Consider the following 16,506-nt stretch of genomic DNA (forward strand, 5'->3'; position numbering starts at 1 on the left):
TGGTGCCCTCCTCTGAAAACAGGTTGCAAAGTGTGTAATGTTGCCATTTCTTTTTCCAGGCAGCCAAGCAGCCCCCAGGGCAGGAGAGAATCAAGACATTTTTAGCTGCCTGGTTTCTGGTTGCCAGGCCCAGCTACTGCCCTCTTGCGACAACATCCCTGACAAGCAGAGTGTGGTGCTTGTATGCCAGCAATTGTTGCCTCAACTTCTCCAGGGGAAATTTCCCTCTCCGGTACAAGTGGAGATAGACTCTGCTCTTGCCCAGTGTGGACAGGGCATCCGCCCAGACTCAGAAGTCTTTGGAGCTGCCAGTCGACTGAAGGACATCTTGAGACCACTTAGAACCTGTGACCCTAGATTTGCCTACCGCTACCCAGACTGCAAGTATAATGACAGGTTCTGAGGGGGTGGAGCCTCACTGACCTGAGGGGAAAATATGATTGGTGCTCTGTTTCCCCAGTTGAGTGGTCTGCCAGGCAGAATGAAGCGGCTCCATTTGAAACACTAAAGAACTGATGAACACTAACTAGGGAAAGAAGTTGTGTGACACTGAGCACTGAGCAATCACACTCCGCCCCCCCACACACACACACACACATACTTGCAACTGGCAAGACATCATGGCAGAGCCCAGGGGCTGGCATCAGAAGATCCTGAAGTGGCTACACACTGTCTGTCTTTGAGCCTTAATTTCCTCTGTTTTCTACTGGACTCTCATGAGGCTGACAGAATAGAGAGATGTGAAGGGCCTAGGACACATGCTCACAACCTGCAGCTTAGCTGGTTACAAAGTATTTTTGAAAAGCATGCACAGGAATGGTGAATGAGAAAAGCATGCAAATCAGGAGGGTGATATGGAGGAATACAGGGTGAAGATGAGGATCTGGAGGACTAAACAGATTTACATTTCCCACAAGGAGGCCTACTTTCTGCTCCTGCTCACCCTGCCACATTCTCCCACCATCATGGGGTGAGGGGATTGAAGCCCCAGCGGATATGCCCACCAAGGCCTATTCTAGAGCCATGCTTCTGGGTAGGACTCTAGAACCATCTTGCAACATAGGAAGGAGAAGGTGGTAAGAGGAGACAGTGGCCAATGTGTTAGTCCAGGTCACATAAGAGGCAGGTATTAGGTGGGTGCTGGTGCCTCACACCTGTAATCCCAGCTGCTCAGGAAGCTGAGATCTGAGGATCACAGTTCAAAGCCAGCCCAGGCAGAAAAGTCCATGAGACTCATCTCCAATAAACTACTCGGAAAAAGCTAGAAGTGATGCTGTGGCTCAAGTGGTAGAGCACTAGCCTTGAATGCAAAGAGGCTGAGGAACAGTGCCTACAGCAAAAAATAAATAAAAAAGAGGCAGGTGTCAAGAAAGAATGACACAAGTGAAAATTTTCTTAGGGGAAACACCCATGGGAAAGAAAAACACAGAACAAATGAATCCTGAGAGGAGCAAGATCAATAGTCAGTGTGTCTTTGAGGCAAAGTCAGCCACCAAAGGAGCCCTGTCTTCCACGAATGGAACCGTCTTAGTATCCCTTAGTTCCCTCTCTAGCCACAGCAGAAACCATAGCCTGCTCTCTCCACATCACATGCTCAATATATGATTCTAAGGAGTCCCAAGAATTTTCCTTCATATTTAGGGTGCTAAGTCATTATTTTTAATAAGTTTTTTTATTGTGAAAATACTATACAGAGGGATTACAGTTACATGAGCAAGGTAATGAATAAATTTCTTATCAAGCATTATTGCCTCCTCCTTTGTTTTTCCCCACCATCGCTTCCCTCCCACTTCCATAACTACACTCCCACACACACACACCTAAATTGTAAAGTTGGTTTTTCAACATAGTGCCTTGTATATCCCATTGCTGCAATGGGTCAACCTGTATCACTATTCAGACATTTTGTTTTTTCCCTTCCCCTCCCCAAACTATAGCAACATCAAATACAGTGAAAACAGGGGTGAAAGAGGGACATACAAAGCAACAAAAAAAATCACATGGTACCTTATAAATATATTACAAACAATAGCAAGGAAGAAAAAAAACTTGTAACCTTACTTCATTGTTGGTGGGAATGTAAACTTGTTCAACCACTTTGGAAAGCAGTATGGAGATTCCTCAAAAGACTTCACATAGAGCTCCCCTATGACCCAGCAATCCCACTTTTGGGCATTTACCCAAATGTTTACAAACAAGACCAGCACAACTATGTTTATTGCAGCATTATTTACCATAGCTAAGATATGGAACCAACCCAGATGCCTCTCAGTAGATGAATGGATCAAGAAAATGTGGTATACACTAAAGCTACCAGCACAACAATGTTTATTGCAGCATTATTTACCATAGCTAAGATATGGAACCAACCCAGATGCCCCTCAGTAGATGAATGGATCAAGAAAATGTGGTATATATACACAATGGAATTCTATGCCTCCATCAGAAAGAATGACATTGCCCCATTTGTTAGGAAATGGAAAAACTTGGAAAAAATTATATTAAGTGAAGTAAGCCAGGCCCAAAGAAACATAGGTCCCATGGTTTCCCTTATTGCAATATCTAGTATATGTATGAGTCAAGCGGAAAAGGTCAGATAATGTGATGTTAGGAAAATGAACCCTTAGATATGTATTTTAATGTTTTTTTCTTTCATGCATGTGTTTCTAACGCATTTATAAGATTATTTCTTTGTTGCTTTGTATGTCCCTCCCCCACAGTATAACCCCTGCTTTCACTATATTTGATGTCAGTATAACTTGTGGAGGAGATGGGGAAAAACAAGTCGTTTAAGGATACAGGTGGACCTGTTACAACAATGAGAAGTACAAGTTGTCATATGGAAAACGAACTTTACAACTTGGGGGGGGGAGGATTGAGTGGGGGGGGGAGGTAGGATGCGAAGGGATGGGAAGGGTAAACAAAGGAGGAGGCTACAACGCTTGATAAGAAATGTACTCACTATCTTGCCCATGTAATTGTAACCCCTCTGTACAGTATTTTCACAATAAAAAAAAAGAAAAATTAAAAAAAAAGAAAAAAAACTTGTGTCCCTATCTTGGGGTTCATTTTGCTTAACTTCATCTTATCTGATCATATATACATAGCTTTTGACCTTTTCTGCTTGTCTCAGACATATACTAGTTATTGCAAATAAGGGAAACTATGGGACCTATGTTTCTTTGCGCCTGGCTTACTTCACTTAATACAATTTGTTCCATCTGTCCATTTCTTAACAAATGGGGCAATGTCATTCTTTCTGATGGAGGCATAGAATTCCATTTTCTTGATCCATTCATCTACTGAGGGGCATGTGGGGTGGTTCCATATCTTAGCTATGGTAAATAATGCTGCAATAAACATAGTTGTGCTGGTAGCTTTAGTATGGTCTTGTTTGTGCTCATGTGACTAACTGCCCGAAAGTAAGATTTCTGGGTCATAGGGAAGCTCTATGTGGAGTCTTTTGAGGAACCTCCATACTACTTTCCAAAGTGGTTGAACAAGTTTACACTCCCACCAACAATGCCGTAGGGCTCCTTTCTGTCCACATCCCCCCAGCATCTGTTGTTATTAGAGTTCTTGATTATAGACATTCTAAGTGGGTGAGATGGAATCTCAATGTTGTTTTGATTCGCATTTCTTTTATGGCCAGAGGGGTTGAGCATTTCTTCATGTGTCTATTGGCCATCCTTCTTTCCTCTTCAAAGAAGTTTCTCTTTAAGTCTTTAGCCCACTTATTTTTCAGGCAGTTGTTTCTTTGAGGGTTTGTTGTTGGGGGATTTACTTTTTTGAGTTCCAGGTATATTTTAGATATAAGACCCTTGTCCGTTGTATGGCTAGTGTAGATCTTCTCCCAATCCGTGGGCTTTCTATTGATCTTGCTAGCTATGTACTTTGCCATGCAGAAGCTCTGCAATTTCATGCAATCCCATTTGTTCAACCTTTCTTTGATTTGTTGTGTTTCTGGGTCTCTATTAAGAAAATTTCAGCCTGTGCCAAGGAGACCTAGGGTTTCTCCAATTTCTTCCTGTAATGTGTCTGTTTTAACTCCAAGGTCTTTGATCCAGTTGGAGTTGATTCTGGTGCAGGGTGATATATAAGGATGTAGCTTTAGTTTTCTACAGGTGATTAACAAATTTTGCCAGCACCATTTACTGAAGAGGTTGTCTTTCTTACATTCTATTTTTTTAGCTCCCTGCTCAAAGATTAGGTGGCTATAGGTCTGTGGGTTCATTTCTGGGTTTTCAATTCTATTCCGTTGGTCCTCAGGTCTCTTCTTGTGCCAGTACCAGGTTGTTTTGATTACTATAGCTTTGTAGTAGAGTTTGAAATTTGGTATTGATAGTCCTCCAGCACTGTTCTGTTCTTTCTGTTAAGTATCATTTTTGCTACTCGGGGTCTTTTATTGTTCCATATGAATTTTTGTATTGCCTCTTCTATTTCCTTGAAGAATGAGGTTGGAATATTGATAAGTATCATATTGAATTTGTAGATAGCCTTGGGAAGTACTGCCATTTTCACGATGTTGAACCTTCCAATCCAGGAGCATGGGAGGTTTTTCCACTTTCTAAGTTCTGCTTTGATTTCCTTTTTCAGGTTTTTAAAGTTTTCATCATAGAGGTCCTTCACTTCTTTGGTTAATTCCTAGGTACTTTATTTTTTGTGGGGCTATTACGAATGGAGTTGCTTTCTTGATTTCAGCCACGCTTTTCTCATTGTTGGCATACAGAAAAGCCATTGATTTTTGAGGGCTAATTTTATACCCTGCTACTTTGCCAAAGTTTTGAATCATCTTGAGTAATTTAGGAGTGGAGTCCGTGGAATTCCTTAAATACAAGATCATGTTATCTGCAAAGAGGGAGAGTTTTATGTCATCTTTCCCTATTTGGATCCCTTTTATGTTTGCATCTTGTCTTATTGCTGTAGCTAGGCATTCTAATACTACATTGAAGAGAAGTGGAGAGAGTGGACATCCTTGTCTCGTTCCTGAGTTGAGAGGAAATGGCTTTAGTTTTTCACCATTGAGTATAATGCTAGCTGTAGGTTTGTCATATACAGCCTTTATTGTATTGAGGAATGGTCCATGGATTCCTAATTTTTCCAGACTCTTCATCATAAAGGGGTGTTAGCTCTTGTCAAATGCTTTTTCTGCATTGAGATAACCATGTGGTTCTTATCCTTGCTCTCTAAATCATTATTTAAATAAAATCAAGCTGGGTGCCTGGCTCATGCCTCTAATCCTAGCTACTCAGGAGACAGACATCTGGAGGATCATGGTTTGAAGCTAGCCTGGGCAGAAAAGTCTGTAAGATTCTATCTTCAAAATCACCAGTCTAAACCTAGTCTAGAATCATGACTCAAGTCGTAGAACACCAGCCATGGCCAAGAAACCCAAGTGAACACAAGGCCCTGAGGTTGAAATTCTGATACCATCACAAACATTTTTTTTTTGATCAGTCATGGGGCTTGAACTCTGGGCCTGGACACTGTCCCTCAGCTCTTCAGCTCAAAGATAGCACCCTACCACTTGAGCCACAGTGCCACTTCCAGTTTTTTCTGCTTTTGTGGTGCTGAGGAATCGAGCCCAGGGCCTCATGCATGTGAGGCAAGCACTCTACCACTGAGCCAACTTCCCAGCCCAACACAGACATTTTTTTAACTGCTTAAGGTCAACTAATAGAACATACTTTACTCAAAAATTAATTTGCGGCCAGGTGCTGGTGGGTCATGCCTCTAATCCTAGCTACTCAGGAGGCTAAGATCTGAGGATTGCAGTTCAAAGCCAGCCTGAGCAGGAAAGTTCGTGAGACTCTAATCTCCAATAAACCACCAGAAAACCGGGAGTGGTTTGTGGCTCAAGTGGTAGAGCGCTGACCTTGAGCTGAAGAGCTCAGGGACAGCACTGAGGCCCAGAGTTCAAGCCCCACAACCGACAAAAAAAAGTTTGTGTTATACATTTTAAATGAAACATTTAGCCACACTGAATGTGGGTTTGCAGGTATGCTATTTCCTTGGTCCTTTGAACAGTAGTGAGAGACTTTTCTACACTTTTGCCCAGCCTCCCTGCCAGCCCTCTACTACCAGAGACTTTTCAGTCTACCTCCTCTCTTCCACCTTTGAATCAACATCTTGAAGGTCTGAATGCCTGGTATAATAGGCCTCACATGCAGATGGGGAAACTGAGGCTAGAGGAGGAAGAGTGATTTGTTGGAATAGTTCCAGAACTCTTGCTATCAGTCCATACCTTCTTGCCTTCCTCATCAGCATCCAACTCAAACCCTGTGCTATCCAATTGTAGACCTTTCACTCACATTTACTCAAAAGGTCCTATTATATGATGTACCAGGTGGTGTTTGGTGTCTGCTTTTTGTCATTTCTAATTATTTCCCCATGGCAACCATGACAGAGAGGATAATTGGCCAAGCTGATGGACAAACAAGCTTTGGCTGCCTGAAAACCTTTAGAACAACTACCTTCTGGCTGGTCCTTGAAAGTAAAATCTGACCACTCTTCTCCGCTGAACAATCATGGTCCCTCTTCCCTGCAGGGTTTTATTTATTTATTTTAGTGCCAGGCCTGGGGCTTGAACTCAGGACCTATGCATTGTCTCTGAGCTTTTGTGCTCAAGGCTAGTGTGCTTTGCCAGTTGAACCATGGCTCCAGTTCCTACTCTTCAGTAGTTTATGACAGATTAATGGGATTATTGGATTACCTTGGATTATAGGCACGTGCCATCCCTCCCTGTGTTTTAACTACAGTGTGCTGCTTCCTTTTCCCCCCCCCCCCCACCCCCACCCCAAGTCAGCCTCCTGAGCAGAACCCAGGACAAGGTCCTTTGTCTCCAGACCCTCCTGAGTTGCACAGAGAATTAAGATTGTCACAGAGATTCTTTCATTCATGGGTCAGGTCTAGTTTATCTGTCTGGCGCCAGGAAAATCTCTCTCTCTATAGATAGATAGATAGATAGATAGATAGATAGATAGATAGATAGATAGATAGATAGATAGATAGATAGAGATAGAGATAGAGATAGAGATAGAGATAGAGATATAGATCCAGTCCTGAGGCTTGAATTCATGGCCTGGGTGTTGTCCTTGGGCTCCTTTTGCTTAAGGCTAACACTAATGCTTGAGCCACAGTGCCACTTCTGGCTTTTCTTGTTATTAATTGGAAATAAGAGTCTCACAGACTTTCTTGCCCAGACTGGTTTTGAACCATGATCCTCAGATCTCAGCCTGCTGAGTAGCCAGGATTACAATCATGAACCACCAGCACTTGGCCAGGAATACTTTTTTTCTCTTGCAAAATTCTTGCACAAGCTAAGTATTTTTGAGATAGGTCCCTGGGAATCCATGATGCCCACCTGTGAAGACCTCCAGACCTCTCCTCTAGACCAATCACCTGAAACTCTGGGAAGTGTTCCTTAAACACCATTTTACCCCAGAAGCTACTGAGTCTAGCCTCAGACTCCTGCTGCATCAAGACAAAGAGAGCTTAAGCAGTACTGATGTGATGGAATCCTAGTAGACAGCAAAGTACAAAAACACCCAAGCACCAACAGAAGGAGGTTGAGAGGTTTGTTTTTGTTTTTGTTTTTTATACATCAGAATCAAACTCTTTTTATTTGTGCAGCTGTGTTCAGATCTGCAGTGAATGCTAAGAGCTAATGCAGGCAGAGCAGATAGATAATAGGTAGGGCCTACATATGCTTTGGAATGACCTAGAAATAGCTAATACCCATCTAGTAGATTCTCGCAGTTTTGGAAAGTCTTGGAAGTCCCTTTGCTCATACACATTCAGGATAGAGCAAATGTATTATTCTTGTCAACATGGCTGAAAATCACAGGCCCCACTCAGGTACTGCCTTCAACGTACATCCTTCTCACCCCCTGTCCTCTTCTAACTGGCTCTTCCCTTGAGGTCACATCCTTTCTAGGATATATTCATAATTAGTGACTGGATTTGGCAAAGTGTGACAGACCAACTGATTTGGCCCACTGAACTGTTAGTCTTGATAAGCTATTCTCATTTTAGAACTCTCTACCAAGCTAATCTATATAGCTAGTGTGGGCCTATATCACAGTCTAATTTCCATCTTCCCAACCTACTTCCTCCACATTTTTTCACAGGGGTTGAAACACCTGTAGTGGGCTGAATATCCACACCCAGAAAGATATGTACATATCCTCGCCTAGAACTGGTGACAATAAGGGCCTCACATTCTTGCTTAGCTTTTTTGCTCAAGGCTGGTACTCTCTCACTTGAGCTACAGCTCTACTTCCAAGGGTTTTTTTAAAAAAACATATATATATATATATATATATTCTTTTATTATTATTGTAAAGGTGATGCATAGAGGGGTTACAGTTACATAAGTCAGGTAATGAGTACATTTCTTTTTGTTCAGTGTCACCCCTTCCCTCACTCTCTCCAAGTTTTTCCCTCCCATCCCTATCCACAAGGTATATAGTTCATTTTCAACATATTGCCTAGTAAGTATCACTGCTGCCTTTGTTCCCCTTTATCCCAAAGAAACATAGTTTGCATGGTTTCCCTCATTTGTGGTAACTAGAATGTGACTATAAATCTACAAGGAATCACACTGGATGGTAATAGACACTTGCAGGTTTTTGTTGCTTCATTGGACCTGTTTGCCCAAGCTGGCTTCAGACAGTGATCCTCAGATCTCAGCCTCCTGAGTAGCTAGGATTACAGATATGAGTCACTCACTAGTACCCAGCCAGTTGATATATTCTTACAAAAGAAAGGCAGAAGGAGTTTTGAGATTTAAAAAAAATAGCAGGAGGTTGAGATTGGGGTAGATAGTCACAAACCAAAAACCTCCAGCAGCCACCAGAAGCTGAAAGGAGTAAGAAATAGATTTTCCTTCAGCGCTTCCAGAGGCAGTATGGTCCTAATGACATCTCAGTTTCAGCTCAGAGAACTTGACTTCGTAATTCTGGTCTCCAGAATTGTGAGTAGTGGGGATGTGGGGAATATTGTTTTGGGCAGCCTAATGTCTAATAATGTGCCATAGCACCTACAAGAAATGAATACACACTTGAAAGTCCATCTCAATATTGGCTTCCTGAGGACCCATTTTACAGCAATCAACTTCAGTCTAATGGGACGGATTCAAGAGGAAGATCTGATATCAGAGAGTGTGTGAACACACTACACAGAAGCTTCCATTGTCCATTGACAAAACTCTATGCCTCACTGAAGGTGTTGTCCCAGTCCTCCCTTGACCCAGAGATTTGCCTGACAGGCTAGCCCTGGGAGATCACTGTTTGAACCTCTTCTCTGAGATTTTTGAGCCACAAATCTGTGCTCCATTTAGTTCAGTGTCCTACCTTCCCATCCCATTAGGAATGGTAGAGATATGGGGACACTTGGTGTTCCCCATAGCAACACAGGGATGGACACCAAGTGGATGCTGGGAAAATGTTTTTGCTAAACAGAATGATTGCATTTTTCTGCCCTTTGCGGGTGTACCTACACCATACTGGCCACACATTAGACAGAGTCACATCCTCTCAACAGCCAGGAGGTGGGTGAGTCAACACTCAAGAGATTTCAGCCAGAACAAAGCCATCATTGTGTATTCTCACTTTCCTGAAATTTGATTGGAGGCATTCTTTTTCTGAGTTATATCAGCTACTGCCCTTTAGTCTATAGAACTGGCTACAGGATTCACAGGACCTGGAGTAAAATGAAAATGTAAGGTCAATCCTCTATTCAAACAATGACTACAAATCACAAGGTGAGACAGCAAGAACAGGAAGTTAAACCCAGGCCCTCTACAACTTCATAGGTTGCAGGCACACCAAGCTGGCTATGTGGACATGCAGGTACAAGTTCTCCTTACAGTTGGCATTGAGTATACATGGCTATTTGACCCATACCCAAAGAGAACCAGTGAGTGAAATATGAAATATCTAACCACTGCCATAGCACAGGCTGATGAGAACAGACTGCACCAGCAGCAGCTGTCAGGAGAGTGAAACCACAGCCCAGTGGGCAACACCTTCTTTTCAGAAGATAGTCCTTTCAATTCATTTCTTGGAGTGACCATTTTACAGCACCAGTTTTCCTAGTACTTTTCTATACCATCTGACTTCTGTCAGTGATTCTGTAAGTGATCCCATGAGCCTGAAGGTTTCCTTTAGTGTTAAAATAAATACTCTGTTGGATTTGTCCATTCTTTTCTTTTCTCTTTTTGGCAGTATTAGTATTTGAACTCAGGACTCTGTGGTTGTTAAGAAGGCATCTTACCATTTAAGCTATGTCTTTAGTCCTTCTTGCCCTGTTTAATTTTGAGATAGGGTCTTACTTTTTTTCCTGGGCTGGACTGGATCATGACAGGCACGTGCAATCTCACCTAGTTATCAGTTGAAAGGGGTCTCACAAACTTTTCTGTATGGGCTGGCTTTGAACTGTGATCATCTCAGCCTCCTAAGTAGCTAAGATTCCAGATGTACTAGGATTACAGGCATGAGTCAGCCACTGGTACGTGCTGGGTTTGTGTTCATTCTGGGAACTGTCTAGAGCTCTGAAATCAGACAGACTTGGTACCAAATTATGACTCTTCTGGGTACTGTACAACCTTTGGTGAATTAACTTCTCTGAGCCCCAGTTTCCATGTTTATAAAATGGGGAGGAAAGATGTATCCTGCAGGAATATTGTCCTGTTTAAACATTGTGATGTCTCTCGAGAGCTGCATTCTATATTTGAAGTCTAAGGTAGGGAAAAAGAGAAACAGCTTCCTCCCACAGATGAGCACAGCAGTGTTTAAGACAGGACCATGATCCCTAATCCAGGTCTCAACTCTAACACAGAGGAGCCACCACAATGTCTTGGGCTGCTAGACCATCTAACTTAGGTGTGGTTTTTCTTGCCTCCCTCATTGAGATCTTGAGTCAATTGTGAATGGCAATTGAGTAGCCACTGAACACATTGTCCCAGCCTGACCCTCCACCAGACTCAACACCAAATGTCCCCCCACTGTGGGTACTGATGACTCACACCTGTAATCCTCACTACTCAGGAGGCTGAAATCTGAGGATGATGGTTCAAAGCCAGCCCAGGCAGAAAAGAGTCCATGAGACTCTTATCTCCAACAAACTACCCAAAAGCCAGAAGTGGTGATGTGGTTCAAGTGGTAGAACGCTAGCCTTGAGCAAAAAGAAGTTCAGAGACAGTGCCCAGGCCCTGAGTTCAAGCCCCGAGTTCAAGCCCCAGGACCAGCACAAAAAAATGTCCCTCACACAGGGGGTGTTAGGAGCCTGAAGTCTATCTGTGCTCAATATGTGGAGGGGAATGAGGAATACATCTTGGCTTACTGAGACCCCCAATCTCATTAATGGTTCCTAACATTGAGGAGGGAAGTGTTTTGGATTTCTTGTTGTTTTGTTTGTTTGTTTTGGTGCTGGTCCTGGGGCTTGAACTCAGGGCTAGGGCACTGTCCCTGAGCTTTTCTGCTGAAGGTTGGTGCTCTTCCACTTGAGCTATACCTCAACTTCTGGCATTTTGACTGTTAACTGGAGGTAAGAGTCTCACAGACTTTCCTCCTGAAGCTGGCTTCATACCATGATCCTCACATCTCAGCCTTCTGAGTAGCACAGGATAAAAGCACCGACCTGTTTCCTTACTGACACCCAGGCTTTGTTGTGGATTTCCACCCCTGTCCCCCAACTTTGGGCCCTGTTGCCTACATATATTGGCACATGCTCACAAGGATATCCTCTTTATGTAAGAAGACCAATACATAGTCAGGGGGTCCTTACATTTGCAGAAAGAATGACCTTCTAAGAAGGCAACTTGTAGGAATGGACCAACAAAGCTAACCTGTGCAAGTGGCTCACCCATTAGAACCCTTTGAAGAGGACTATAAGGAGAAACCCTGTTGTCCTTCTTTAGTGGCTAAAGAATAACCTCAAGCCTGGACTATGACCCTAGAGCCAGTGTGGCATCTGAAAGCAGACATATTAGTCTTTCCATCCTATTCCAGCCCCTCTCACAAAAGTCAGTGTATCCAAGTCATTCTTTGCAGCAATAATATTTATTACAATTGAGTACTGAATAAACAAATCATTTGCAATGGATATGCATAGTCATTCATTGCAATTACAAAATACTGGAAATAACCTAACGGCCAGGATATAGAAGAAAGGTTGAATAAACTATAGACCAACCACATGAACAGAGTGCCACACAGCTGCACAAATAAATGAAGAAACACTCTAGGAAGTGATAAGACAGTTCTGAGGATATAGGGCAAAGAAAGAAGCAAAGCACAAAAAGGATATTTATAAGAATTTATTATTCATGTGGGACACCAAGAGATGCAAGAAACCATTTGTGTGTGCTCATTTCTAATGCTCTGAATTAGATGCTGTAAGGAAATGGAAGTAATTCTATGATTGCATCTCTCAATAAGGCTTAACTATAGGCCAGAAGGAATGAAATGTAGCTAAGGCTACAATCAGTAAATCAGCAGCAGCAGTTGCTCATATTTTCCTATTACCCATAGTAGGGTTGGGGGAAGTGTTTGGTCATTTTGTCTGAACAATGTCCGTGTTGTTTTTTGTGTTCAGACATGAGGACAGAGTGGCCTTGTTTTGTCTCAATCCATCATGATCACAGAGTGGCCTTGTTTGATGTTAGCATTTTGAAAAATTGTTTATGTCCGAGGAGAACAAGAAAGCAGAGCTGTGTGGGCCAGGCCATCAGTGAATAACACAGAGGGTATGGCCTGATAATGCCACCCATTCCAGCTGTCATGGACGCTTTTTCTCCTTGGGACAAATAGTGAAGTCAAATATCAGTGGTAATTTCTTAGTACTTTGGTTAAGTAAGGCATTCACATGAGGGCAAGTTAGAAAAAAAAATGTATAGAGGAATTCTGTGTACTATTGTAGAGCTTTCTTTTTCAAAAAGAATCCCCAAGTCAAAAAGATTTTTTTTTTAGGGGGTCCGGTCTTGGGGCCTGTACTCTGGGCCTGGGCGCTGTCCCTCAGCTCTTCAACTCAAGGCTAGCACTCTACCACTTGAGCCACAGCGCCACTTCCGGCTTTTTTCTTTTTTCTTATGTGGTGCTGAGGAATCGAACCCAGGGCCTCATGCATGCAAGGCAAGCACTCTACTACTGAGCCACCTTCCCAGCCCCCAAAAAGATATTTTTTTGTCTGTCATGAGGCTTGAACTCAGGGCCTGGGCATTGTTCCTGAGCTTTGTTGCTTAAGGCAAACACTCTACTCCTTTGAGCCATAGTTCTGCTTCCAGTTTTCTGAGGGTTAATTGGAGATAAAGGTCTCATGGACTTTCCTGCCTGGGCTGGCTTTGAACTGAAATCCTCAGATCTCAGCCTTCTCAGTAGATAGGATTACAGGCTTGCGCTACCAGTGCTCAGCTCCAAATCAAAAAGTTTTAAAATACACACACACACAGAGAGAATGGAAATTAGTTCAGCAAATAGGTGGGTTTGAACACAGGGGGGAGGGGGATGTTCAAAATAAAGCACATAGTTCAAAATACCCTATCTGATCATGAGAAACACATTGGAATGGATTTGGATTTAAAGGAGGATTCTGGTCTCCTACATGAGGCATCAACTAGGGTAAGTAGAGTATCCCTGCACTGTTTCCATTGGTACTGCTCTTTCTCTCCCTCATGTGTTGAATTTATTCAGGTTCATGTCCCCTTATTGAGACCCAGGCTGACCTTTCTGTGCTAGGAGACAGTAGAGTCCTAGGGTTTTTTCCACATTCACCTCTGATTCAGCCCATTCTGTACACAAACCACAATGCCCCTTGTGGAGATAGGCATGGGGCACCAGTTGAAATCCACTCACCCTCTCCCCATCTCTTTACCCTGCCATCCCCACCTGTCATCAAATCCATCTTTCAGCTACGTGCCCATACCTGGAGCTTCTCTCTGGAAAAAAAAAAATCACTTATTAAGGGGAATTGTACCAAAAGTGTGTTTATATTTGCCTAGTCAAAATAACAACTATTTTAAACTTTTATTTTTTTAATGATCCTATGTAAGGCAAGCAAAACATTTTTCAGAAAAAGACGAAGAGGCAAGTCATGGACATTTGGTGGAATATAACCCTATTGCCAAGCAATTGGGCAAAGTTCATTAAGAATCTCCAAAAGGATGACACTCTACCCAGTAAACTCCACTTCTAGGATGCTGTCCAAAGGAAGTCATCAAGAATGCAGAGAGATTTATGTGCAGACTGCCTGTGAAAAATCATAGATAGAACATTTCTAACCCCTACTGAATGAGAGTAAGTGGAATTTTTTTTGGGGGGGGTCCGGTCGTGGGGCCTGAACTCTGGGCCTGGGTGCTGTCCCTCAGCTCTTCAGCTCAAGGCTAGCGCTCTACCACTTGAGCCACAGCGCCACTTCCAGCTTTTTTTTTTCATTTTGCTTATGTGGTGCTTAGGAATCGAACCCAGGGCCTCGAGCATACAAGGCAAGCGCTCTACCACTGAGCCACCTTCCCAGCCCAGTAAGTGGAATTTTTAATAGGCATAAACTACAAGACAAGAGAAAATGAGATAGGAGAAAAATAGAAACATTATTTTAAAAGCTGGGAAGCCAATAACTTAGGACCAACAGAACTGAATCTTAAACTGGCTACAAAGAATGTTGAGAACCAAACCAAGTTATGCCATGAAGTCACTTAAAAGGGAACTGTGGAACTGAAGGCACTTGATCCCTCAAGAAGTGGGGTTCAAGAGGTAACTGAACATGGATGAGACTTAACTGACTATTGTCAAAAGCAAGTGGGTGCCAGGTGCTAGTGATTCACGCCTGTAATGCTAGCTAGTTTAGAGGCCAAGATCTGAGGGCAGTTTGAAGCCAGCCAGGGCAGAAAAGTCCATGAGACAATTACCTCCAGTAAACTTCTCAGAAAAAGTCAGAAGTGGTACTATGGCTCGATGTGATAGAGTGCTAGCCGTGAGCAAAAGAAGATTAGGGACAGTGCCCAGGCCCAGGGTTTAAGCCCCCAGACTGGCAAAAGATTAAAATAAACAAAATAAAAACAATTGAGTGTCTGGTTCGTCTATTCTTTACAGCCCTCCAAGACCAACAAAACATTGGAGACCTCTTCCCTGGAGAAAGGCAATCATAGGACCTTTGGGCCAGCATACAAAGATTAGGGTAGCAGGTCACAATTAAGGCCTGTGTATACACGAATTGTGAACTTCTTACACTTTCTTTCACTGGTAGCTTAAGGGAATGGATGAGTGAAAAGACCAAAATACTACAAATACCTCAACCGTGAAGGTCACATTGGGCAAACCCTACTGGCTGTGCAGTGCACTGAGTCATCATTATAGTTCCCCACTCCTTTTGTTTTCTGTCACCCCCAAATAACATTGGGGGGGTGATATGTTATTTTTATTTCAGGCTTTCTGAAAAGCTAAATGTACACATAATTCCAGTATATTCTGTATTTGTGTCCCTGCTCGTTTGCTTTTTAAAATCACGTTTGCTTTATCGTGTTCTCCCATCTCTAGCTATTCTTTTCTTTCCTTCCTTCCCTCTCCCCTCCCTCCCTCCATGTATTTCTCTGCCTTCATGTGTTCCCACCCCTTTTGCATCCTCCTCTTTTTTTGAGCCATTTTAGAGAAGTCACAGATGTACCCCTAAATACTTAAGCATTATACTAGAAGCATTATACTAGAACATATGGTTATGTAGCCATATTATGATGATCAAAACCAGGAGATTCACATTGGTACAACACTATGATTAACTACAGCCTTATTCAACTTTTGTCAATTTCCCCAAAACTATCCTTCAAAGAAATTCGTGGTTTTCTTTTCCTTGTCCCAGAACATATTCCAGGACCACACATGACATTTAGCTGTTGAATTACTCTGGTCTCCTTTAATTTGGAGTCATTTCCGTGTGTGTGTGTGTGTGTGTGTGTGTGTGTGTGTGTGTGTGTGTGTGTGTGTGTGTGTGATTACTTTGATATCTTCAAAGAAGAAAGTTGGTTGTTTTATAGAATATCCATCAACTGGGTTTGTCTGTGTTTTCTTCCTGATTCAATAAGAATGTCTCAAAACTCCTCATTGAGGTCTGTTTTCCCATTATTGGTGACAATCACTTAGTTAGGGTGACTATAAACCTACACTGCAAAGTTAATATATAACTAAAGGGGAAATACTTTGAGACTATGTCCATATTCCTTCTCCATTTAACTTTCAGCTACTCATTATAGCATCCATTGATGATTCTTGCCTAAATCAGCTGACTTTATAGTGGTTACTAACAGGTGATTACCTATTACTCATACATTTTTGACTCTCAACCTATTATATATGAAATAATTTCTCCTTTTCCCTTGCCATTTTATTAATACATTCACACAAGTAGACTAGTGGATTCTTATTTTATTCAATGGGTTATAATTTATCTCTCATTTATTTTGATGCTCCAAAATTTCTTAGGTTTGCCCAGTGAGAAAACTGTCAAGAGAAATAA

The 16,506-nt window shown here is 42.4% G+C and overlaps 1 protein-coding gene across 1 annotated transcript in view; it reads left to right on the forward strand.

Annotated features, from left to right (window-relative positions):
• The window catches only part of Dipk2b (divergent protein kinase domain 2B), a 45,305-nt gene extending 42,485 nt beyond the window's left edge, over positions 1-2,820 (forward strand). Inside the window, exon 5 of the mRNA XM_070040579.1 lies at positions 60-2,820. Within this exon, the coding sequence (XP_069896680.1) occupies positions 60-403 (344 nt within the window). The 3' untranslated portion in view covers positions 404-2,820. The remainder of the gene's footprint in view (positions 1-59) is intronic.
• The last annotated feature ends 13,686 nt before the right edge of the window (positions 2,821-16,506 follow it).

Source organism: Dipodomys merriami, unplaced genomic scaffold (assembly GCF_024711535.1).
Source record: "Dipodomys merriami isolate MVZ:Mamm:240054 unplaced genomic scaffold, mDipMer1.0.p SCAF_3, whole genome shotgun sequence".
NCBI classification, from domain to species: Eukaryota; Metazoa; Chordata; class Mammalia; order Rodentia; family Heteromyidae; genus Dipodomys; species Dipodomys merriami.